Source organism: Marmota marmota, unplaced genomic scaffold (assembly GCF_001458135.2).
Source record: "Marmota marmota marmota unplaced genomic scaffold, marMar, whole genome shotgun sequence".
Classification (NCBI taxonomy): Eukaryota; Metazoa; Chordata; class Mammalia; order Rodentia; family Sciuridae; genus Marmota; species Marmota marmota.
This window is the reverse complement of record NW_026000119.1, coordinates 2,912,229-2,938,029: the sequence shown is the minus strand read 5'-3', so window position 1 is coordinate 2,938,029 and position 25,801 is coordinate 2,912,229. Positions and strand designations below refer to the sequence as shown.

The 25,801-nt window shown below is 33.8% G+C and overlaps 1 protein-coding gene across 3 annotated transcripts in view; it reads left to right on the top strand.

Annotated features, from left to right (window-relative positions):
* The window catches only part of Cops4 (COP9 signalosome subunit 4), a 32,907-nt gene extending 7,467 nt beyond the window's left edge, over nucleotides 1-25,440 (top strand). For 2 of the 3 annotated variants that reach the window (XM_015499218.2, XM_015499219.2), the window contains exons 2-10: nucleotides 1,273-1,352; nucleotides 4,939-5,090; nucleotides 5,634-5,737; nucleotides 9,242-9,395; nucleotides 9,558-9,708; nucleotides 12,108-12,278; nucleotides 17,336-17,451; nucleotides 19,164-19,248; nucleotides 24,930-25,440. In XM_015499218.2, the coding sequence (XP_015354704.1) occupies nucleotides 1,273-1,352; nucleotides 4,939-5,090; nucleotides 5,634-5,737; nucleotides 9,242-9,395; nucleotides 9,558-9,708; nucleotides 12,108-12,278; nucleotides 17,336-17,451; nucleotides 19,164-19,248; nucleotides 24,930-25,063 (1,147 nt within the window). In that variant the 3' untranslated portion in view covers nucleotides 25,064-25,440. The remainder of the gene's footprint in view (nucleotides 1-1,272; nucleotides 1,353-4,938; nucleotides 5,091-5,633; nucleotides 5,738-9,241; nucleotides 9,396-9,557; nucleotides 9,709-12,107; nucleotides 12,279-17,335; nucleotides 17,452-19,163; nucleotides 19,249-24,929) is intronic. The other variant, XM_015499221.2, reaches the window with a different exon arrangement.
* Nucleotides 25,441-25,801: the final 361 nt, after the last annotated feature.

Sequence of the window (25,801 nt, the reverse complement as noted above, 5' to 3'; positions counted from 1 at the left end):
GTGTACTAAACTTTGTTTCATATACATAATAGATGCTTAATAAACATTTGGTAGTGGGGATCGAACCCAGGATTGCTCTACTCCTGGGTTGTTATATCCCCAACCCTTTTTAATTTTTATTTTGAAACAAGATTTCACAAGGTTGCCAAGATTGGCCTTAAATTTGCGATCCTCCTGCCGCAGCCTCCTAAGGATTGCTGGGATTATAGGTTTGCACCACCATGCCTAATAATATATGGAAAATTTTAATTTATATGTTCTATGTTTGTATGTGTGTATCTGTCAGCAACCCTTGTTATTTAATTTGTTAAACTTAGAGATGGTCTCACTGAATTGTCCTGTCTGGCCTGGCATTTACAATCTTTCAGCCTCAGCCTTCCAGTAGCTGAGATTACAGTCCTTCCCCATTGCATCCCTGAGAAACATTCAGGTTCTAATGTTTGGTTCTGTGACCTGGACAATAATATTTCTATTGTTGATGACCCTAGATTCATTAGGTCCATAAAAGAAAAACGTTCTGGATGGCCCCAGATAATGTATCTATATAATATATAGTTGAAGGAAAATATAGCTTATTTTTTTCTTTTTGACACTCTGATAGAACCCAGGGCCTTGCACATGCTAGGCAAACCTCTACCACTGAGCTACATCCTGGTCCATTTTTCATATTTATTTTAAAATTTTGAGATAGGGTCTTGCTAAGATGCCGAGGCTGGTTTCAAACTTGTGATCCTCCTGCCTCAGCTCCTGAATGGCCGGGATTACAGGTATGCCTGACATTTGAAACTGACTTTCTAGTTTGAATTCAAAACTAAAAGTTTCAAGAAAAAATGATATCTTAGAGTTAATAACATAGAGTTATAGAGTCAGTCTTTTGATGGACTTAAAAACTTCTTAAAAGTATGATATATTGTACTAAAATCTAGAAGTGACATCTTAGAATTATAGATTTAGTATTGTCTTGGACTGGAAACTTAAACTGATGTATGGTAAAGAATACTGCAAATTAGAGTACTATGAAAGAATCAATGGGGCTGGGGGTTATAGCTCAGTGGTAGAGCGCTTGCTTCTCATGCTTGAGGCACTGGGTTTGATCCTCAGCACAGCATTAAAAAAAATAAAATAAAGACATTTTTTAAAAAGAAACAATCAGGTAAATAGAAATGAATAAACACATCAAACTTAGCATTAGAAATGAATAAATATATCTCAAAGTTTCCATTAAAAAACACAGTAACTTCTGAACATTATTTTTGTTTAATATTACTTTAGGTATCGTCAGATTCTGGAAAAAGCCATTCAGTTAACGGGTGCAGAACAACTAGAAGCTCTGAAAGCTTTTGTGGAAGCAAGTAAGTGGGATGAAAATTCAATTTTGCCTTGTATTTTTGAGCTAGTACTTTAAAACTTTTTAAAACCTTGTTTTATATCAAAGTATCCATGTTAAATATGCATTGATATTGATTCTGATTTTTTTAATCTGTTTACAACTTGTTTATTGTTCAGTGAATTATATTCTAAATTACCATCCCAGTGAAGGTTTTATGTAGTTTTGATATAGTACCTGATGAAAGACAGTCTAACATAATGTAAAGAGAATGGTTTGGATTAAATTTCTGGTGTGCTATTTTATGATCTTGAATAAATTGTTTAGCTTTTTAGTGCCTCCTTTTCCTCAAAAATGAGCATATGATAATTATTTTGTAGAATTGTTGGGAGATTAAAAAAGTTAATAAACATAATAAAGTGCTTAGAAAAGTACCTATCAAGTAGTAAGTCTTATGTACTAGATATTGTTTATTAATGTTACAAATTTCCTTTTGAATTGGAAACTAGAAATTTTCAGTCTTTGAGATCTAATTTTCCCCACTCCCTGATTTCAGACATATCCATTTATCTTGACAATTACTCAAAACTTAAGCTGGAATTTATAATGACTTAACAATATTAATAGTACTTGGTGGTACTTTATAGTTCACAATATGTTTTCACTTACATTGTCCATCATTTAAGAGTCCTTTTAATAATCCTGTGACTAGACAGTATTAGTATAGATATGCTGTGTATAATATAAAATGAATCTCAGGATGAAGTGATTTTTCTTTTTTTAGCTGCTCATAAGAAACTAGGTTTTCTGACTTTGTATCCTCATTTACTTATATTTCCCTGAGTCATACTAATTTGTGTAGTAATTTCTTTCTGTTATAAGTGCATAGTTGCGATTATACTGAAAGTGTTTTAAGTCACATCCAGTATTATCTAATAATGAATTCCAATTAATATTTTGTAAGCTAAATAATTATAAGTGCTGTAAGTTACTCTCTCAAAAAATCAGAGCCTGCAATGTGAGAAAGACTGGCAATGATTTCAGAAAATTTCAGAGTGACTTTATTGAGAACATTGAATGATAGTAGTAAAAGAATAATGCTTTTTATAAACTTAAATCTTTACATAAACTTTGAATCCTGGGTCTGGAGTTGTGGCTCAGCGGTAGATCACTCGCCTAGCACGTGCGAGTCCCTGGGTTCGATCCTCAGCACCACATAAATATAAATAAATAGAATAAAGATATTGTGTCCAACTACAACTAAAAAATAAATATTAAAAAAAAAAAAACTTTGAATCCACTGATCCCCCAAGAAAAGGAGGCTACTGTTAAAATCATTCATATCATTTGAACAACTTTGAATCATCATTTATTTTCATAGTAACTTGGATTATTTAAGCAGTGGTTCACAAGCATGATACATTTAAAAAAATATAATAGTCTGCGATGTAACTCAATAGTAGAGCCCTTACCTAGCATGGGCCTGACCCTGGGTTCAACCCCCAATACCACCAAACAAAACAAAAATATAATAATGTTAATAGTAATTAACATTTGTGAAGTACAATGTGCCGGGTATTGTTTAAAGTGCTCTGCATATATTATTGAATTCAAGCTTCATGAAGTAGGTAGATGGTATTATCCTCATCTTACAGATGAGAAAACAGAAGCACAGAAAGAAGTTTCTGAGGTTATATAATCAGGAATGATAGAAACAGTGTGGCTTCAGAGCTTTCATTGTTTATCACATACAGGAATATCTCATAATTATTTATAATGTTGATACATCTAATGCTGACTGAAGTTCTTTCTGTCTTTATTTGGAAAGTACAAGTGGTGTTAACTGTACTGCAATACTTGCTTTATTTAAATTTTATGAAAATTTATTTATTTGTTCTAATTAAGTAAATATGACAGCAGAATGCATTTTGATTCATTGTACACAAATGGAGCACACTTTACATTTCTCTGGTTGTGCACCATGTAGCGTCACACCATATGTACAGTCATATATGTACTTAGGGTGATAATGCCCATCTCATTCCACCATCTTTCCTGCCCCCATGTCCCCTTCCTTTCCCTCCCTCCCTCCCCTTTGCACAATCAAAGTTCCTCCATTCTTCCCCCGCCCGACCCCCCCATTATGGATCAGCATCCACTTATCAGAGAGAACATTCAGCATTTGTTTTTTTGGGACTGGCTTACTTCAATTAGCATGATATTCTTCAGCTTCATCCATTTACCTGCAAATGCCATGATTTTATTCTCTTTTAATGCTAAGTAATATTCCACTGTGTATATATACCACAGTTTCTTTATCCATTAATCTATTGTAGGGCATCTGGGTTGGTTCCACAATTTAGCTATTGTGAATTGTGCTGCTATAAATATTGATGTGGCTGTGTCCCTGCAGTATGCTGTCTTTAAGTCCTTTGATATAGACCGAGGAGTGAGATAGCTGGGTCAAATGATGGTTCCATCCCAAGTGTTCTAAGGAATCTCCATACTGTTTTCCGTATTGGTTGCACCAATTTTCAGTCCCATCAGCAAAGTATGAGTGTGCCTTTTCCCCCACATTCTCACCAACACTTATTCTTTTTTAAAAATATTTTTTTTTTAGTTGTAGCAATACCTTTGTTTTATTTATTTATATGTGGTGCTGAGGATTGAACCCAGGACCTCACATATGCTAGGCGAGCGCTGTACCGCTGAACCACAACCCCAGCCCTTGTTTATAACGCCCGTTCTTACTGGCATAAGATGAAATCTAGAGTAGTTTTGATTTGCATTTCTCTAATTACTAGAGATGTTGAAATTTTTTCATATATTTGTTGATCAGTTATATATCTTCTGAGAAGTGTCTGTTTAGCTCCTTAGCCCATTTATTGATTGGGTTGTTTTTTTGGTGTTAATTTTTTTGAGTTATTTATATATCTTGGAGATTAGTGCTCTATCTGATGTTCGTGTGGCAAAAATTTGCTCCCCAAATGTAGACTCTCTCTTCACCTCATTGATTGTTTCTTTTGCCGAGAAGAAGCTTTTTAGTTTGAATTCATCCCATTTATTGATTGTCAATTTTATTTCTTGCCCTTTAGGAGTCTTGTTAAGGAAGTTGGGGCCTAATCCTATGTGGTGAAGATGGGCCTACTTTTTCCCCTATTAGGTGCAGAGTCTCTGGTCTAATACCTAGGTCTTTGATCCACTTTGGTATTATGTTTTTTTTTTTTTTTAACATCTTTTTAAGCTATGTGGGATATAAGCACATACATTAAAAATATGGGTGTTTCTATGCCTTTGCTTTGTAGAAAAATAAAAAAAAAAAAGGAAGAGAATAAAATTCTTAACCACTAAACAAAGCTTCTTTCAAACATATCTGTTTCTTTGAATACTCATGGTATCTTTATTGTTTGGGTGTATTCATTTTATAATCAAGTAATTCAGCAAAAGGAAAACTGATTGTATAATATAAAATAAGGGTATGGAAATCCCTGAATAATGCATTGAAGGGTGCCCTAATGTAGATTTGTCTTAGTATTAATTTTAAGGAAAAGTTGATTGCTTAATGAAAATTTATGAATTACTCATTTTTTTCTCTTATTTTTTAAAACAAGTGGTAAATGAGAATGTCAGTCTTGTGATCTCGAGACAGTTGCTGACTGATTTCTGCACACATCTCCCTAACCTGCCTGATAGCACAGCCAAAGAAATCTATCATTTCACCTTGGAAAAGATCCAGCCTAGAGTCATTTCATTTGAGGAGCAGGTAAAAATCTATAGCAGTGGAGTTTGAATTTCAGATAGCAGAGATTACTTTAGAATCTGATGTTACTAGATTCTTAAAGGAGGCAATCATTTGTTTTCATTTTTGACAAAACAGTATGCCAAACATTTCGCAATGCAAAATCAAAAAAAATTAGTATATTGTAACTCCAGCTGACATTTGCTCATGTATTAATATTTTATTTTATGAACTAAATATTGTTCTTTAGGCAATTTTTAAAATCCATAAAGTTATTAGGCCCAAAGCAGGAAAACTCCAGCATCATGTATGTAGTAACAAAAGCAAAATTTAACATTTAAATTAAAATATTGCCTTAATTTACTTGCAGAAGTGTGTTATTTTAGCTCACTATTTGTAATTCTGTGAATGCAAAATTCATTGAAAATTTTGGGTGGTCTAGATAAGCTTTTATTATTTACTGGTCATCTTAATATGTTGAATGGCAGCATTGTTACAATAATGTATCTGTTTGATTAGTTACTAATGTCAGCCAAAATAATTTAACATGTGTACCTACTGTTCCAGGTTGCTTCCATAAGACAGCATCTTGCATCTATATATGAGAAAGAAGAAGACTGGAGAAATGCAGCCCAAGTGTTGGTGGGAATTCCTTTGGAAACAGGACAAAAGTATAGTAAATAGTGGATATTGGATGAAAATATATACAATTGTTCGCCTATACTTTTTCTTATATTCTAGTGCAGAAAGCAGACAATTTAATAAATTTTATAGTATGTTAGAATGTGAAAAGTGCTACAGAAAAATGAAAAGTAAGGGGGCTAAGTGGGAGCAGGTTATGTCTATCACTAAATAGATGACTAAGATGGTATGTTGGTCCTGATATCACTTTCTCAAAGACTTGGAGGAGATAAAGGAGTAGCATTTGTCTGAGGGAAAAGTATCACCAGCTACTCTTGGAAGGGGTGATTAATATAAAGGCTTTAAGGGTGGGAGGTTTCTTGGAGTGTTTTCCTAAGAGCAAGGAAGCCAGTGTGGATAGAGTGGAGTAAAAAAGGGTAGAGAGATAGAGGATGAGATCAGAGAGTATTGGTGACCAGAGTATGTGGGATCTTTATAGACCATTGTAAAACCATTGGCTCTAAGTGAAATGAGGGGGAGCCATTGGAAGATTTTAAACAGAAGAGTGACACGTCCAACTTAAATTTTAAAGAATCACTCTGGTATTGGGTTGAGAAATAAATTGTAGACAAGCAGTTATCAAAGTAAAAATATTAGTTGAAGATTGTGTACTACTACAGATGAGATGGAAATTCTAAGAAATGTTGGATTCTGGACGTGTTTTTAAGGTTGAATGTATATTTTCTGGTGGCTTGGATATGGAATGTTCAAAACAGAGTCAAGGAGCTGGGGCTGTAGCTCAGTGGCAGAGTGCTTGCCTTGCACAGGTGAGGCACTGGGTTCGATCCTCAGCACCACATAAAAGTAAACAAAATAAAGGCATGCTGTCCATCTGTAACTACAAAAAAAAAATTAAATGACAACAACAACAACCAAAAACAGAGTCAAGATAAGCCCTGGTTTTGGGCCTGAGTAATTGGAAAGATGGAGTTGCTGTCTCCTGAGTGGGGAAGAATAAGTCTATGAAAAGATCCAGAGTTACCTTTTGTACATATGATAGCTAAATGGAAATATCTAATAGGGAGCTGAATATATTAATATAGAGATATAGAGTTCTGAAGAGAGGTGTGGGCTAGAGGTATACATTTGGGAGTAATTGGTATATAGATGAAATTTAAAGCCATTAGATGAAATCCCTAGAAGAGGGAATGTAAAAAGAGAAAAGGACTGAGTACCTAGGCTGGGAGCTCTCCAACAGTAAGAGATCAGGGGCAGGAAGATATAGTAAATGAGAATTGATCATTGGGATAAGAACAGAAGAATGTGGAGTGTGCTGTCTTAGAAGCCAAATCAGGAATTTGTATCAAGAAGGAGCAAGTATTCATATATGATGTTGAGGGGTGAGGGTTAACCATTGGCATTAGTAATATGGAGACCACTGGTGTCCTTGACAAAAGTGAAAGCCTGGAATTGTTTAAGAGAGAGTGGAAGAGCTTGAGATCCATAGTTCTAGGCTAACCTTATCAACTTAGCAAGACCCTGCCTCAAAAAAAAAAAAAAAAAATTAAAAAGGGCTAGGAGTAAGTACTTCTGAGTTAAATCCCCCCTCCCCCACTCTGCCCCTCAACACATACACTATCAGAGAATGGAAGAGAAGAATTGGAGACAGAGTATGGGTTACTCTGGGGTAGTTTTCAAAAAGGAAGCAAAGAAATAGGGTAGAAGATATTAGTATAGATTAGGCTAAAAAGCAATTTTTTTCTTTTATGATCTAGTGGAAAGCAAAAAAATTGATATTGAGGAGTTGGGGAAAGAGTTCTTAAAGAAATAGCCAAAAGGGGAAGGGAATTTAATAGAGGAATGGGTTCACAGAGGGGCATAGATAGTTCATCAGTGGCAGCGTTTCTTTAGCTCTGCACTATTGACATGTTAGATTGGGTAATCCTTCATTGTGGAGGCTGTTCTGTGTATTGCAAAATGTTTTGAAGCATCTGGTCCTCTACACCCCAGATGCCAATAGCACTACTATCTGTAATCAAAATGTCTGTAGACATTGCCACATGTTCCCTGATGGCAAAATTGCTTTCCAGTGATGATAGTAACAGATAGGGACACAGAGTATATGGATGCAATTGCTATTGATGTAATCAAGTTTGTGCAAGTACTCCTTGCTTCAGTTTTCTTAGGGAAGTCAGAATCAGAGTAATCAACTGTAACTGTGGGTAGGAGATGGGAATTATGAAATTAAGAGACAAGAATATAGACTGGATAAATGAAAATTTATTTCTTTGTTTTTCTTTGGTACTGAATATTTAACCCAGGAGCACTTAACCACTAAGCCACATCCCCAGCCCTTTTTATTTTTTATTTTGAGACAGGGTCTTTTTAAGTTGCTGAGGCTGGTCTCGAACTTCCTCCTATCTTAGCCTCCTGAGTTGCTGGGATTACAGGTGTCCACCACCACTCCCAGCTTGGAAACTTTTTTCTTTAAAAAATGATTGATTCTGGCTCTGTGTCACACACCTGTAATCCCAGTGGCTTGGGAGTCTGAGGCAGGAGAATTGTGAGTTCAAAGCCAGCTTCAGCAAAAACGAGGTACTGAGCAACTCAGTGAGACCCTGTCTCTAAATAAAAAATACAAAATAGGGCTGGGGATGTGGCTCAGTGGTCAAGTGCCCCTGAGTTCAATTCCTGGTACCCTCACAAAAAAGCACTTTTGCTTGTCAGTAGAAAGGGTAAATTTTCCGTGAGAATTAATCTTAAATTTTGTGAATTTTGAAGTATGTAAGATTTTTAGTTATATATTGTCTGCATAAAATGTGACCAGTAGGATAAAGAAGAAAATAAAACTACCTATAATCCTACCTGCTACCATAATTGCTATTATTGTTTTAATATATGTATATAGAAATACATTTTAATGGTATTTAAAACATACTGTTTTATTTCATTTTTTAATTTAGCAAAAAGCATATGGTGACTATAATCAGAGTAATTATTTTAACTATATTTATGTTATAAAAGTATTCTACCTTTTTATGTACCACAACTTGACTACCATAAATACTGTAATAGGTGATGTCCATTTCTTTTCAATTACAGATATTTATAAATAACTGTACAAATGCATATTCTTGTATGTCAATGTGTGGGTTTGATTATCTTCTTAGGATTTTTTTTTTTCTGGAGATAAAATATAGTGGGTTAAGAGCATATGTAATTAAAGGATTAAAGGTTAGAGAACATATTGCCAAAAATTGTTCTCTAGGAAAGTTATGCCAAGTATAGTCCCACTAGTAGTATATGATATGCCTCAGAATTGGCAGTTGTTCTTTCAAGATCCTTGCTTTATGAAATTATCTGAGAATTATAAGCAACTAAGATATAATGTGATCAATATGATGAAATAAAACTTATGTTAAAATTTTCTATAAGTCAGTAAAAAGTTTGATTTCCTTATATTAACAGTATATATAGGAAAGGAAAAATAGTGTTTTTTATTATTGTTAAAAATTTTCTTTATAAAATATCGAATCATTCTGTATTTTTTCTAGACAGTACAATGTAGATTATAAACTGGAGACTTACCTGAAGATTGCTAGGCTATATCTGGAGGATGATGATCCCGTCCAGGCTGAGGCTTACATAAATCGGGCATCATTACTTCAGAATGAATCAACCAATGAACAGTTACAGATACATTATAAGGTAACAGATAAACTTTTGTATTGGAGAATCATACTGTACTAAGATGTTCCAGATCATCTGATAAGAGCTTTTATTTTAGAAATTCTCTTTGTGTATGTGTCATTCTTTATTGCTTTTGTTTTTTAATTTTGCCCCTAATTGGAACATTTTCCCACTCTCTAGGTATGCTATGCACGTGTTCTTGATTATAGAAGAAAATTCATTGAAGCTGCACAAAGGTACAATGAGCTTTCTTACAAGACTATAGTCCATGAAAGTGAAAGACTAGAGGCCTTAAAACATGCTTTGCACTGTACCATCTTAGCATCAGCAGGTAAACACATAATTTATGCTTAATGAAGTTAGTTATCTTTGCTTAATAATTTTAGGGTGAATACTGTTGGAAAATTTAGCAAGGAATGTCTTTTAAGTGGTGTCTTAATATAAATATGATAAATTTAGCAGGTATTTAAATAAGTCAAAAACAGTAATAAAATGAATTGTTAACTTTAAAAATTTAATATGCATGTTTTAGACTTGGCATTCATACTTTTTTTCTTTTTTGTATTGGGAATTAAACCCAGGGGTGCTTTACCACTGAGCCACATCCCCAGCCCTGTTTTGTGTATTATTCAGAGACAAGATCTCAGTGTGGTGCTTAGGGCCTCAATAAGTTGCTGAGGCTGGTTTTGAACTGGTGATCCTCCTTTCCACACTGGCTTTTTCTTTAATAAATACAATGAATTAACTTTTTACTCAACTATAGCAGGTAAATCACTCAAGTACAAAGGACTCTTAAGACATTAGGAAGAACATTAAGAAGGAATGCCTGCCAGGTACGGTGGCACATGCCTATAATCCCAGTGGCTTGGGAGGCTGAGGCAGGAAGATCACAAGTTCGAAGCCAGGTTTTAGTAATATAACAAGACCCTGTCTCAAAATGAAAAATTAAAAAAAAGGACTGGGGATGTGGCTCAGTGGTTAAGCATCCCTGGGTGCAATCCATGGTACAAAAAATAAAACAGAGGAGAAGGAATGCTTATTCTAGGAATGGGGATACAGCTCAGCAGTAGAGATTTTGCCTTGCATGTGTGAAGCCCTGTTTTCTATTTCCAGTACTTGGGAAGGGTTCAGGAGAACCATAACTTTTCTAAATCCTTCTGAAATCTTCAGTCTTGGACCATATTCATTTGAGAGCCCAATGACAAATTCAAGCCACTCATTTTGTTCTTTATGAAATAGTAGTCTTACTTACTTTTTGTTGCGAAAATGATAGTACATAAACAGGTGTTGCTTCATTTTCTAAAGAACTATCACTTCTTCCTAGTATTTCTTGCAATACAGAAGTACTTTTTATACCCAATTAATAACATGATACACAGTTTTGCAACTTCTTTTTTCATATGATTAAATAGTATAGTGATCTTTGTGTCAGTACACACATTCATTTTGATTTTCTATTTTCTGGCTCCATCATAAAGTATATAGTCCGTGACAGACAATGTTATAGTAATTATGCACATGGTAAGTATATGTGTAGGTTAAATTCCCAGGTCCAAAGGAACATACTTTTAACTTTTTAATATATACTTTAACTTTTTAATATAAGTTATTCATTGCCCTTTAATATTACACTAAAAAAAAAAAGTTCATGAGTACCTGATTCCTCACATAGGTATTACCAAGTTTTTTTTTATCTTTGCTAATCTGATAAATGAAAAATTGTGTCTCATTTTAGTTTTAATTCACATTTCATTTGTTATGAATGTTCTTAAGCATTTTTTTATGTGTTTAAAAAAAATCATTGTTGAAAAACCGGTATTTTCTTTCTGAGTGAATTATGTATTTATGTCCATTGGCCATCCATTTTTTGAATTGTTCATCCTTTTCTTGATAACTTGTGAAAGCTTTTTATATATAAAAGGTGATTAACAAAAATATTTCAAATTTGTTTTCAAATTTTTTGGCTTGGTTTTTAACATCCCCTCCACCACCCCCCAAAAAAAAGTTCCCTAGAAGCTTATTTTATATGTGTATGTGTGTGTGTGTGTGTGTCTTTTTTTAAAATATTTTCTTAGATGTCAATGGACCTTTATTTTATTTATTTATATGTGGTGCTGAGAATCAAACCCAATACCTCATGCATGCTACGCAAGTGCTCTACCACTGAGCCACAACCCCAGTCCCAAGCATGTATTCTTACCACTGAGCTATAACCCTAATCTCTAATTTTTATATAGTTAAATTTATTAATCTTTCTCTTATGGTTTCTAGGTTTAGTTGTGTTGCTTAGAAACGTTTTTCCTACTCTGACATTTATATATTTATATATTTGTATATTATGTATTTAAAAAAATATATGTATATTACATATATAAAATATATACTATATAATATTTATAAATGTATGTTTATATTATATAGTTAAAATATATGTTATATGCACATACATATATTTTTAACTATATATTATATATAATATATTTAATATATATTAAAATTCAGTTTCCTCATGTTTTCTTTGAATACTTCTGGTTCTCTAATTCTTGAATGTTAAGACCTCTTTACTTTCTGAAAAATTGAGAACCCTAGAGAAATTTTGTTTATAGAACATAACTACTCTGATTAATGAGGATTGACTGTATTTTGATAGGAAAAAATGAGATCATAAATTATGATTGTTTTTCATTGAAGAAACATTGTAAAAGTATTTGATGCTTATGTTTCCCTTAGGACAGCAGCGTTCTCGGATGTTAGCTACTCTTTTTAAAGATGAAAGGTGCCAGCAACTTGCTGCATATGGGATCCTAGAGAAAATGTACCTAGATAGGATCATCAGAGGAAATCAACTTCAAGAATTTGCTGCCATGCTGATGCCTCACCAAAAAGCAACTACAGCTGATGGTAATGATCATGTCTTGCACATATGTAGGTATAGCTAATGGAAAGTGTTAAATTAGAAGCATCTTACTGTCTTTTCATAACATTTCATTATAACTACTTTATGATTAAAAACAGGAATATGCCGGGTGTGGTGGCACACGCCTATAATCCTAGCAGCTTAGGAGGCTGAGGCAGGAGGATTGTGAGTTCAAAGCCAGCCTGAGCAAAAACAAGGTGCTAAGCAACTCAGACCCTATCTCTAAATAAAATACAAAATAGGGCTGGGGATGTGGCTCAGTGGTTGAGAGCCCCTGATTCAATCTGTGGTACCACCCACTCCCCACAAAAAAAGAGGAATACTATATTTACTGAAGATGAATATGATACACAGACGTGGGCTTGACATATATTTTTAAATAGCTCCTATTGGAAAGCATTTTGTGAAATAATGCAGTTTTTGGAAACTCATGAATGCAAAAGAAATTATGGACTATACTGATAATGCCTGAGTATGTGTGTGGTGCTGGGTATTGAACCCAGGGCCTTGTGCATGCAAGGCAAGCTTTCTATCAAGTGAGCTATATCCCTAGCCCAATACCAATGCCTATTTTTAAAGAAACTTCAACCAATAACGTAATCTTAAACATCAGATTGTAACAACGCATAATTATCCGATCCTATTTTAGGGCAAAATTTGGCACAGTAGCTTGCCCAAGGTTACACAAGGTGTAGTATTGCCAATAAGAATAGAACTTGGTGTCATATTTCCTAGTAATGGGATGTATCTGCTTAAGTCAGACTGCCTTGCCAGGAAAACTGTTTTCAGTAGTTGCTTATTGAAAACATAAATTGTTTTATGTGCATTTGCATACAGAGGTTTTAAAGTAGCTTATAATGGTAACATATATGATACTAAAAAACATAGGTGTAGACAAGTAGAAACATGGAAAAGATCAAGAAAAGCATGCATATTGTTATAGAACATAACTACTACTTGCTGCCTTGAATTCACTCTCATCCTATATCAAAGAGAAATTAGCTGTAAAGAGTCAGCCATAAAGCTGACTAGATTTAGCTGTATAAGGGTTAATAGTGACTAGCTGAAAGATGCACACTTCATCCAATCTTACTGCTCTGAGTTAAACCAGATCAGTGAAGGGATTATATTGACTTCATTGAATTTCTTTTGTTTAATTGCACTTAAGCAACTCAGTTCATTCTCATTTACTCTCTAGAGGAGATATTTTTTCTATAGAATTTACTTTATGCAGGTCTTCAGGAAAAATTTCCTTTAATGTTTTAGAATTAGTTCTAGTTCTGAGCATTTAGTTTTTAATCTTATTTAAACACATTGGGAATAGATAAGCTGATTTTCTTATTTTACTTGGCTGCTAGAAAACTTAAAATTAAATTTGTAGCCTATCTATCTGTCAATGTACGTATGTGCTTTGATGGGAGCTGTTCTTTCTTTCTTCCTTCCCTTTCCCTTTCCCTTTCCCTTTCCCTTTCCCTTTCCCTTTCCCTTTCCCTTTCCCTTTCTTTCTTTCTTTCTTTCTTTCTTTCCTTTCCTTTCCTTTCCTTTCCTTTCCTTTCTTTTCTTTTCGGTATTGGGGATTTAACCTTAGGGTACTTTACCACTGAGCTGTAACCTCAGCCCTTTTTCTTTTGGACAGGGTGTCAATAAGTTGCTCAGGGCCTTGCTAAGTTGTTGAAGCTGTCCGTGGAACTTGGAATCTTCCTGTCTCAGCCTCAGGCCTGTGCCACTGAACACAGCTCCTTTTTTGGGGGGGTACTGGGGATTGAACTCGGGGCACTTGACCACTGAGCCACATCCCCAGCCCTATTTTGTGTTTTATTTAGAGATAGGTTCTCACTTGCCATTGCTGAGGTTGGCTTTGAACCCGTGATCCTCCTGTCTCAGCCTCCAAACTACTGACATTACAGGTGTGCACCACCATGCCCAACTCTTTTTTTCTTTTTAAATTCTCTTTTTGGTGTATTCTGCGCAGCTATAGACTCTTTAAGTTGTCTGACACACCACTTAAAAGCTAGATAAGGGGGCTAGGTTGTGGCTCGGTGGCAGAGCGCTTGCCTCACACATGTGAGACACTGGATTTGATCCTCAGCACCACATAAAAATAAACAAACAAAATAAAGATATGTGTCTATGTATAATTTTAAAATATATTTAAAAAGCTAGGTAAAATTTTTAGAAGTTGTTGAAATTGATATAGTTGAGCTTCAGGTATAACTTTGACTTTAATATGTAATTAATTAGATAGTTTTTTTAGAAAAGAAGAATATTCCCCCAGTATCTCTGAGGAACAAATGATTCTCATGTGTGACTATATACAGAGAAAATATGTGTCTTATTTCTCTTTCTTTTTAGACCTCATTTCTTTCCTTATTTATCTTTTTTGGACATTTTTGTTTACTGATATTCCCACACTAAGCTTACAATCTTGATTTTGGAACTGGAGGTTGAACCCAGATGTATTGTATCACTGAACTACATCCCCATCCCTTTTAATTTTTTACTTTGAAACAGGGCCTCATTAAGTTGCTGAGGCTGGACTCAAACTTTCAGTCCTCCTCCCTCAGCCTCCTGGGTGGCTGGGATTATAGGCTTGCACCACCCATGCTCAGCTCTTAACTTGCAATCTTTTTTTTTTTTTTTTTAAAGACTTGGGCAGTTTCTTTTATTTCTTAATTTTTTTTTTAAAGAGAGAGAGAGAATTTTAATATTTATTTTTTAGTTTTTGGTGGACACAACATCTTTGTTTGTATGTGGTGCTGAGGATCGAACCCAGNTTTTTTTTTTTTTTTTTTCAATGCTGGGAATTGAACCTAGGGCCTTACATATGTTAGGCGTGTGTTCTACCACTGAGCTACACCTCTAGCCTTCTTCACTTTTTTTTTTCACTTTACTTTTTTGATGGTGTCCTTTGAAGTATGAAAGTTTTTAATTTTGATGAAGTACAGTTTATTTGTATTCTTTTTTTCTTGTCCTTTGGTGTCATGTATAAGAAACCATTGCCTAATTCAAGGTTATGAAGATTTACTCTATTAAAAGTTTCATGGGAATAGCCCTTACATTTCGGTCTTTGATTTATTTTGAATGAATTTTTTTATATGGTGTGAGGTAGGGATCTAACTCAATTCTTTTGCATGTGTATATCCAGTGGGCCCAACAACATTTGTTGAAAAAACTACTACTTTTCCCATTGAATTGTCTTGGTACTCTTGTTGACCACCAATTGACCATAAATGTGAGTGTATTTCTGGACTCTTTAAGTTTTGTTCCATTGAATAATAGTTCTGCCCTTATGCCAGTACTACAATGTCTTGATTGCTATGTCTTTGTAATAGGTTTTCAAATTGGGGAATGTAGATTCTACAACTTTGTTCTTTTTAAAGATAATTTGTTTTTAAGATGTTGATGGACCTTTATTTTATTCATTTATTTATATGTGGTGCTGAGAATTGAACCCAGTGCCTCACATATGCTAGGCAAGCGCACTACCACTGAGCCACAACCCAGCCCTCAAGATTATTTGGTTCTTCTGGGTTTTTTCAATTTTCAGATGAATTTTAGAATCAACCTATCAATTTCTACAAATTAGCAAGCCAAGGTTTTGATAGGGGGATTGCATTGAATCTGCCTTCTAACTATATCAGCCTTTCCCACTTATTCAGTTATTTTTTAAAAAATATTTTAATTAGGTGTGACAGAAGAATGCATTTTGATATATTACACACGATTGCAGCACAACTTTTCATTTCTCTGATTGTACACGATGTAGCGTCGCACCATATGTGCAATCATACATGTACCTGGGTAATAATATCCCATCACTATCCATCATCTTTCCTGCCCCCATACTCCCTCCCCTTTCTTCTCTACCCTTTGCCCAAAGTTCCTCCATTTTTCCCATACCCCCTCCCCCATTATGGATTAGCATCCACTTATCAGAGAGAACATTCAGCCTTTGGTATTTTGGGATTGACTTACTTCACTTAGCCTGATCTTCTCCAATTCTGTCCATTTACCTGCAAATGCCATAATTTTATTCTGTTTTAATGCTGAGTAATATTCCATTGTGTATATATACCACAGTTTTTTAAATCCATTCATCTATGGAAGGGCATCTGGGTTGGTTCAACAGTTTAGCTATTGTGAATTGAGCTGCTGTAAACTGTTCAGTTATTTTTAATTTCTTTCAGCAGTGTTTTATAAACTATAAGTTTTATATTTTTTGTTCCTAAGTACTTTGTGTTTTTTGATGTTCTTTAGACACAATTGTTTTCTTAATTTTATTTTGTTTGTTCATTAATGATATATATAAATACAATTGATTTTGTGGATAAATAGACTTTTATAAGTTACACCATTAGAAGATTTCAGTTCTGCCTCTATAAAAAATATTGTCCCTATTTCTTTCTTTCTTATTTTTTTAAATTTATTTTTAGTTGTAGATGAACAGAATACCTTTATTTATTTATTTATTTTTATGTGGTTCTGAGGATCAAACTCAGTGCTTCATACATGCTAGGCAAGTGCTCTACCACTGAGCCTTAACCCCAGCTCCTACTATTCTTAATTCTCAGCTGTTACATTATCACAGTAATGATTATAAGAGAAAATTTTAAGAAATAAGATTTAAAAATTACTAAAACGTGTTGTATTTTCCCATTTGCAGTTATACTTTTGTTTGTTTTTATTTGTTTGTGGTACTGGAGATTAAACCAAGGGGCACTCCACTACTGAGCTACATTCCCAGCCCTTTTTATTTTGTAATTTTTAATCAAACAGTTAAATTCATTCACTTAGTAAGTACTTAGCAATCGCTAATTTTGCAAATGCTGTTTTATTTTTATTTAATTGTATGTTAATCAAATTGTATCAAATAAAGGAGTATTGGTTACTTTTAAAATACTGATCAGAGGAATAAGGGTAATGATTTTGAGCAGAGCAGAAAATCAATAAAAGGTCTAGTTATTATACCCTAGAAATTTTCAGAAAAAAAGATGCATCTTTTTAAAGTTTATGATATGTAACTACCTTATTTATATTTAAGGTTCTAGCATCTTGGACAGAGCTGTTATTGAACACAATTTGTTGTCTGCAAGCAAATTATATAATAATATTACCTTTGAAGAACTTGGAGCTCTTTTAGAGATCCCTGCAGCTAAGGTATTTTCTTGATTCTAACACATAAAAAGGAAGTTAAGACTCAGAACTGTTGAAGTAATGAGGAAATAAAATACATAGTTGGTAAATATTGTCAACCACTGCAGCAAAAATAAAACTACATTATAACACATAAAAACCCTCAAGTAAATGAAAATAAATTGTTTAAATACTAAAATGCTATTGTAATGGAATTGCCTTGGTACTTTTAGTTTTGGTTTTTTAAAATTGTGTTTTATGATAAAGTTATCTAAAATGGAAATCTATAGACTTCCAGATTATGACACCCATTTCATGAGGATATCTTTGTTTAGTATTTATTTATATCTGCTTCATAATGATTTCTGATTTTTAAAAAATTGATATTGATACATGCCTTCTTTTTTCTGCACTAGATTAACTTGAAGGTTAAATATTTCATCTTTTTTTTAATATATTGTTTTTAGTTGTAGTTGGACATAATACCTTTATTTTATTTATTTATTTTTATGTGGTGCTGAGGATCAAACCCAGCACCTTGCACATGCTAGGCGAGCGCTCTACTGCTGAGCCACAACCCCAGCCCCAAATATTTTATCTTTTTGAGAGAATGATATGGCAATGCCTCAGGCTTTTCTGTTGCAATTTCTGTGATCAGTTTTAATTTAAAAAATGTGTCTTAAGTATATATGAGGAATTTACTCCTAAGGAATTTAATTTCATTAGGATTGAGTTAGCCATATATAAATTTAATTTCATTCTTAGGATTGAATTACTAGGGAATTTAATTTCATCCTTAGGATTTACTAAGGACTTACAAGAAAATTTAATTTCACTCTTCCAAGTTGGTTGGTCATATATAAATTCCAACAATATACCAATGGTATGTAAAGGGTGTTTCAGTTATTTACAAAATGTTCTCTCAATTTTAAATAGTATTAAAAGTAAGCAACTTTAACCTTAAAGTCAGACAATTTATGGGTCGAATTCCCCTTTTATCTGATAGTGAAATTTCAATTTAGGATTTTCTAACAATTTCTTTTTGGGAACCAAGACTTAAGTTACCATTTAAAAGATGCTTTCTTCTTAGATTTTGAGGTATAATCCCCTTGCTGATCCTAAAAGAAATGAATGTACTTGAAACAATAAATGATAGTTGTAGTCTGTTAGGAGTGATTTAATTGCTTTTGAAGTAATAAATGGCTTCCAATGCTGTTTGCATTCACATACTAGACATTAAATATGTCTTCAGGAGCTAAGATGGAAGATCCTTTGCTCCCCTTTAATTGTCTTAAATCCTTTTGAATATGAACATCTATTCCTTCTTTTAAAATAGTTTTTTAAATATATAACTTTCTTAAAGAGTTTTTGGGACAATAAACACTGTGGAAATTGAAATGAAATAAAAACTAGTTTGGCTTTTTTTTCCTCCAGGGGAAGATCCTAGTGAAAAGAAAATAGTTAGTTTGATTTTGAGAAGAAGAGAAAATTGGTCAGAGGGTTAGATTCTTGTTTAAAATCTGACAAGAATGTATCCAAATTTACTTAAAATAATGTAATGCCCACAAATAATTAGGAAAATAAGCAGATTTATAAGACATGTTTTTCTAATGGTTGACAGATGAATGTATATGTAAAGCTTAGAGATAGATAAACCAGAAGTTTTCAATTCTCTTATATATGAATAACTGTTAGATGTAATAAGTTTGAAGATTTATTGGTTTTTTTTTTAATAGGCAGAAAAGATAGCATCCCAAATGATAACAGAAGGACGTATGAATGGATTTATTGACCAGATTGATGGAATAGTTCATTTTGAAAGTAAGAAGTTTTGTGTATCTGTTTTATGAAATGGCAGTGAATTTTGCACATGTTTGATTAAAATATATTGAATAATTTCTTTTGACACAGAATTTTACTACTGGAATAAGCTTATTTCTAAGAAATAATTTTAAATAACTTTATATTCATGAATCTGCTTAATGCAGCATTTGCTAAACTAAGGAAAAATTGAAACTTGAATTTTATCAGTTTACTCAATTACTTATCAAACATTTATCGACCTCATAAGATGTATTGGGCATGTGGAAAAGCCAGTTGCATTTTCTATTCAGCAGCTCCTTAAACTAATGGAAGCCAGCAGGTAAGTGGATCCCTTGACTTTGTCTGATATCTTTTCTGCTCTTTATTCCCACATCCATTACACCCTGGTCTTTGTTGTATCCAGAACTGTTCCACTCTGACCATAACCTTTTCCCTTTTTCTCTGTTGATCTGTCTCAGTTACTCCCATTCTACTTACTCCCATCCCACAGCTCTTCCTTGACCACATGGGAGCTGCTGATTGACTGTTTTCTTCCTTCCAGTCAGTGAAACCCTTTTATTTGTCTTTACTTTTCTTTCTAATTGGCTTGGATTCCATAATCCATTAGTTTAATTACTTTTTTACAGGTGCCCTAGAATACTTACTTGCCTGTTGACTTTTTATTCCAGCTGTCCAGGAAACTTCACCTTGAAAGACAGAATGTCTTTTCCAAACCTGCATATGAATAGCTAGCTAGTGTTGCTGGAGGAGGATCAAGTATCAGACAGGTACACTGAAAATTTAAGATCACACGTCCTCAATACTACCTGGGATTCATGGTACATTTTTCTAGTCCACCACTGTGCAATAACTATTTTGGATTTGATTTTTCTTTATCCTATGACTTTTTTCCTCTCTCTGAACAAAAACCCTTATTTCCTGTTTCACAAAATAAGAAAAAGAAAATGCATCATTGTGAAATTATTTTAACCTCTTGATCAGATTTAAAACCTCTAAATTTTAGGTATAGACCTAAATATTTTTTTGTCTTTCTTGTTATATTGGAGATGTTTTCCATCTCCCTGTCCATTTCTTTTGCCCGTGCTTCTCTAGCCTCTACTTCCCCACCCACTCACTTAAGAAGAAGAAAAGTACTGTTTTAGGAACTTGAAGTTAGCAGTTAAAGTTTTGTTTGTTTTCATTCTTTTTTTTTACTTTGTTGGCTTTTTTTTCATTAATATTTAAGTGTACACAGGTCTCTCCCATTTAAAGAAAGATCCTTTTATCTTTGAGGCTTCATCTTGACTTTTCAACAAAATGAATGGTGTTGCTCACTTTCCCTTCTGGACACCTCACTACTGTCACTGATGCTGCCTTGATTTCTTTCTTCTCCAGCCCATTTTTCTGCTTTCCTTACTACTTCACCAGGTATTCTTTGCAGTCATTGTAGATTCTGTGGTACCTTTAAATATTGGAGTTACTTATGGTCCCCTTGATTCAGCTACCATCTCTTTGTAGACAGTGGCTACATTTACTTTCATGTCAATCTTTGATTCTCAGCCCATGGCTTTAGTTCATTATTACAGTGTTTGTACTTGACTGCTTCATGGGCATCTTAGAATGAACACATATCCAAAACTGAATTCATTATCTCTCTTTCTTGTGTGATCCTAGCCATTCAAAAACTGCATTGTTCACTTTCTCCAACATTCCTTGTTCTTAACGTCCTCTTCTTCACTGCCTAGAAACATGCCAGTTATTCCTTTTAATGGCATATAGAATCCTTTTGCTTTTCTTCATTTTGTACTACTTGCCAACCTATTCTTTTTTTTTTTAATATTTTTTTAGTTGCAGTTGGACACAATGCCTTTATTTTATTTATTTTTATGTGGTGCTGAGGATCGAGCCCAGTGCCGCACATGTGCTAGACGAGCGCTCTACCGCTGAGCCCCAGCCCCAGCCCTGTCACCTATTCTACTATTCTAACTCTACTATCCTAACCTTTTCTGCTGTAGAGACAGAAGCCTTTCCCCTACTTCATATCTACAATTGCTCCTTTCTAATCTTCTTTCCTACTAGCCAGAGTGATTGTGATCTTTTAAAAATGCAAACATAAAAAAGAAATTTTAAAAAACTCTTTAACGATTGAATCATGTTGTTTTTATTTACACTCTGATGAATGACTTCCCTGTTGCTTGTCAAAACTCTACAAAGTTTCCAAAATACCCTTCCTGATCCTCTTTAGCTTTCTCTCACCAATCCAGCCACATAGTTCTTTGTATTTTTTTCAGCATTGTAAATTTTTGCCTCTATCAAACCTCCTAAATATTCACCCTCTTTAGCCATCTTTGTTTTGTCCCATGTCTCAATTTGAACAGTGTTAATCAGTAGTGATCTTCTTATCTCTCCAGATTAGGGGTAGCTTTCTGTGTTCTCATGTCATCCTGAATTTCTTCCTAACATTAATCTTAATTATTTTCAATTGTATATCTTTGTCTAAATGTTTCCTTCTGCTTCCAAGCTGAACTTCCTGATGGCAGATATTAATACTGTCATATTTTACACAGTATATTCAACATCCAGTGACCAGTGCACTGAAAATGAGAAATAAACACTGTAGATGATGAGTAGCATGGCAGAGGTATCACCAAGGAAGGGTCATTCAAATTAACTTATATTAAGTTAATATATAAAATATTTTCTAAGATCTCAAAAAATAATGGTAAATATGCTCATAACAAGTAAAGCATTACAATGGTAAATAAAGGAAGCATTCATAATATTTTCCCACTCCCTATTCTTTTCCTCTAAGGTCTCCGATGTAACTAATGATGTCTGTGAACCTTGTGTGTCTTTCTAGATGCTATGCAAGATAATGTAAAAACATAGATGTCTTTTAAAAGTGGGATTACAAGTATTTTAAAGTACATAGTACTTAAAATTGCTTTTCAAATTTATTATACTATGGATATATTTTCAAGTTATAAAATAGCAATCTAATTTGTTTTATAGCTATGTAATATTTCATTGAGTTCAAATCTTTACCATTATCAAGTGGTTGCCTTTTTTTTTTTTTTTTTTAATTAGTGGGGTTTGAACCTGTGGGTGCTCTACCACTGAGCTACATTCCTGGTCCTTAATTTTGGGATAGAGTCTCATTAAAATGTCACTGAGGGCTACATTAAGCTGCTGAGGCTGGCCTGGAACTTGTGATCCTCTTGCCTCAGCCCTGTGAGCTAGTGGGATTATAGGCCTGTACCACCTTGCTTGGCTTCCTTCTGTATTTATGTACCAATACACTTATTTCTATAGAATACACTTATTTCTATAGAACAGGCTTAGAAGTAACATTGTTGCATCAAAGGATTTGTTATTGTTGTTGTTTTGGTGTGTGTGTGTGGTGCTAGGGATTGAACCCAGGGCCTTGTGCATGCAAGGCAAGCACTCTTCCAACTAAGCTATATCCCCAGCCCTCAAAGGATATGTGTATTTTTACTTTTAAGAGATACTACCAGTTAGCTTTCCAGAAAAGTATAGCTGTTTAGAATTCTACCAGAATGAGAAAATGAATCTTCAATAGCTGGATATCATGGCTTTCTAAATCTTTTGCTATTTAACGGGGGGAAATGACATTATTATTTACGTATGTATTTTTTTAGCATTAATGAAGTTTAATACCTTTCCATTTGTTTGGCATTAGCATTTTCAATTCTGTAAATTAATGTTATTTTTTCTTGTCTATTTCCTTCTTTCTACCACACCTTTCCTGACCTTTCAGTATCTATTTTTTATAGTTTTTGGTATAATGATTGTTTTAACTTTGTTATATGTATTACTGATTTTTCCCCATCATATCAGGTTTTTTTTCTATCAGGGAAATGCATATTGTAAGTGTGTTTTCTTAAACTTTTTCACAGCCAAACATGTCAATTTTATATTTTATGGTTTATCTGTGCCCCTTGTTGGCAAATTTTGCTGCTCTTCTGAATGAGACTGTATTGAAAAAAAAAATTGAAAATGTTTCTATCTTACCTTAGGGTAAAGCTAATGTTTTCCTAAAATTTCTTCTAATATTTTTATCTTTCTTTTGTTTTATATGTAGAAATTTAATCTATCTATATTTCATTTTTGTGGATGATTTAGGGTATGATCTAATTTTTCTAGGTGAATAATCAATTATGCAAGTATAATTTATTAAGTAAGCATTCTTTCTGATTTGTGATCTCTGATATGTGGTGGGTTCCACATACATGATTGCAAGTACTTCATTCACCTGATCTGCAACAATGTGATAATAAGTTTATTGTAAATGTTACTGTTGGTAAAGCACCCTACCCACCACTGCTTTTCACTTTACGGGATTGAAATCGCATAACATAACTAACCATTTTAAAGCAAACAATTTAGTACCACATACTCCCTCCCTATCTAGTGTACTTCCATCTCTATCTAGTTTTGAAAAAATTTTTGTGCCCCAAAAGGAAATCCATACCCATGAGCAGTTATTCCTATTCTTCCTTCCCCCAGCTTCTGGTGCTACCCAACTTCCTTCTGTCTCTATATTTTCCTATTATGAAATTTAATATAAATGGAATCATCTAATATGGGACCTTTTTGTTTCTTTCATTCAGCATAGTAAGTTTGAGGTTCATCCATGTTGTGGCATATCACAATTCTGCCCTTCTTTTTCATTTTCAAAATTATCTTGGCTAGTCTTAAACACCAATCTTCTATATATTAACTTAATGACTTTGTCCTGGTCATAAAACAAAATAGAAAGGGATTTCATTACATATCTATAACACAGGGAAAAATTGATATTTTTATGATATTACATATTTCCGCTTGGAATATGATTTATATCTACCCAATTTATTTTGTGTCTTTTATTATGATTTTTTGTTTGTTTGTTTGTTTGTTTGGTATCGGGGATTGAACTCAGGGGCACTTGACCACTGAGCCACATCCCCAGCCCTATTTTATATTTTATTGAGTTGCTTAGTGCCTTGCTTTTGCTGAGGCTAGCTTTGAACTTGCGATTCTCCTGTCTCAGCCTCCAGAGCCTCGTGGATTATAAACGTGCACCACCATGCCCGGCCTTTATTATGATTTTATATATCTTTTTCCATTAAATCTCTGCCCCTTATTGGTAAATTTTGCTGATCATCTGAATGAGACTTCCCTTCATTTTTTCATTTCTAACTACATTTTGCTGACATAGAGAAAAATCTGGTGGATTCAAGGTAGTGTTTTGGGTGGTTGTTATTGGGTTTGTGTTTAAATGTTATTCAGAGTCAGAGGCAGTATTAGACTATATAAGTAGATTTATTTTCCCCTGTAGATGGCAGTGTTGTACGATTAGTTAAAGGAAAAAACGGCTTTAATAAGGGTGTGTGTGCATGCGTTCATGTGATTGAGGTTGTTTAGTTAATGACTTTATTTTGTTTTCAAGAATTCATAATAATAACATTTATCTGTGTGCATATGTTTTATGTTATATACTCTGTTAATGGTTTGAGTTCTTAACTATTGCTTAGTTAGCTCACCTATTTTAGCTAAGATTTTTGGAAAAAACTTTACAAATAAATGTTATTATATTTATCTTTTAATTCCCATTTGCTATAAATACAAAGGAGTCATTTCAGATTTTTTGCATTATTTACTTTTTTTTTTTTTTTTTTTTTTTTTTTTAATTTTAGCACGAGAAGCCCTGCCAACATGGGACAAGCAGATCCAATCACTTTGTTTCCAAGTGAATAACCTCTTGGAGAAAATTAGTCAAACAGCCCCAGAATGGACAGCACAAGCCATGGAAGCCCAGATGGCTCAGTGAACCCTTACGGAACTTCTGTACACACTACATCTTTTTCCATGTTGTGCAGATTGATTTCACTTTCCCTCCAAAGCATTTGCATCGTGACCTTATACATTTCAATCCCTTTTATGCTGGATTCCACTTAAAGAAGACATTAGAGCAGGAAGTACAAGCATTTAAAAATACGTAGTTCCCGTATATTCAGGGTGTATTGAGCTAACTCAGATGTTTTGAAAGCTTTTTCTTTAAACAAAGGTAAAAATATCTATGGCTAAAAAGTTTGGGATTTGTGATAACTTTGTAGTCATGTAAACTTAAGTGCTTTGTGCCTCTAAAATGTGGTTATTCTAATAAATTGAGAAATGAGCCAAATAAAAGTAGTTCTTTGTTTTTAATTAGTGAAAAGTATTTTTTCCTTCAATTCAGCAGACATTGATTTATATTATATGCTACAAAACGAAGAAAAGCTATAATGCCTGTTCTCCAGAAATTCAAAGTGTCACCAAGCCAAGAGATAGTAAATTTAATCTTTGGAGTTGTATCAAGTACTAGAGCACACAAGGAGAAGCTGCCTCTTTGAAGCTGGGCCTATAGAGAATATGGTGAAGGACTTTAATAAAAAAAAATGTGAGTGACTTTCTATCTCAGCTCCAATATGTAAAAATCTCAGAAGTTAGCATGACATCCTCACAGCACAAAAACCACTAAACAGACTGTTTAGAGAAAGTGTAGAAAATTCTAGCCTCCTTTAACCTT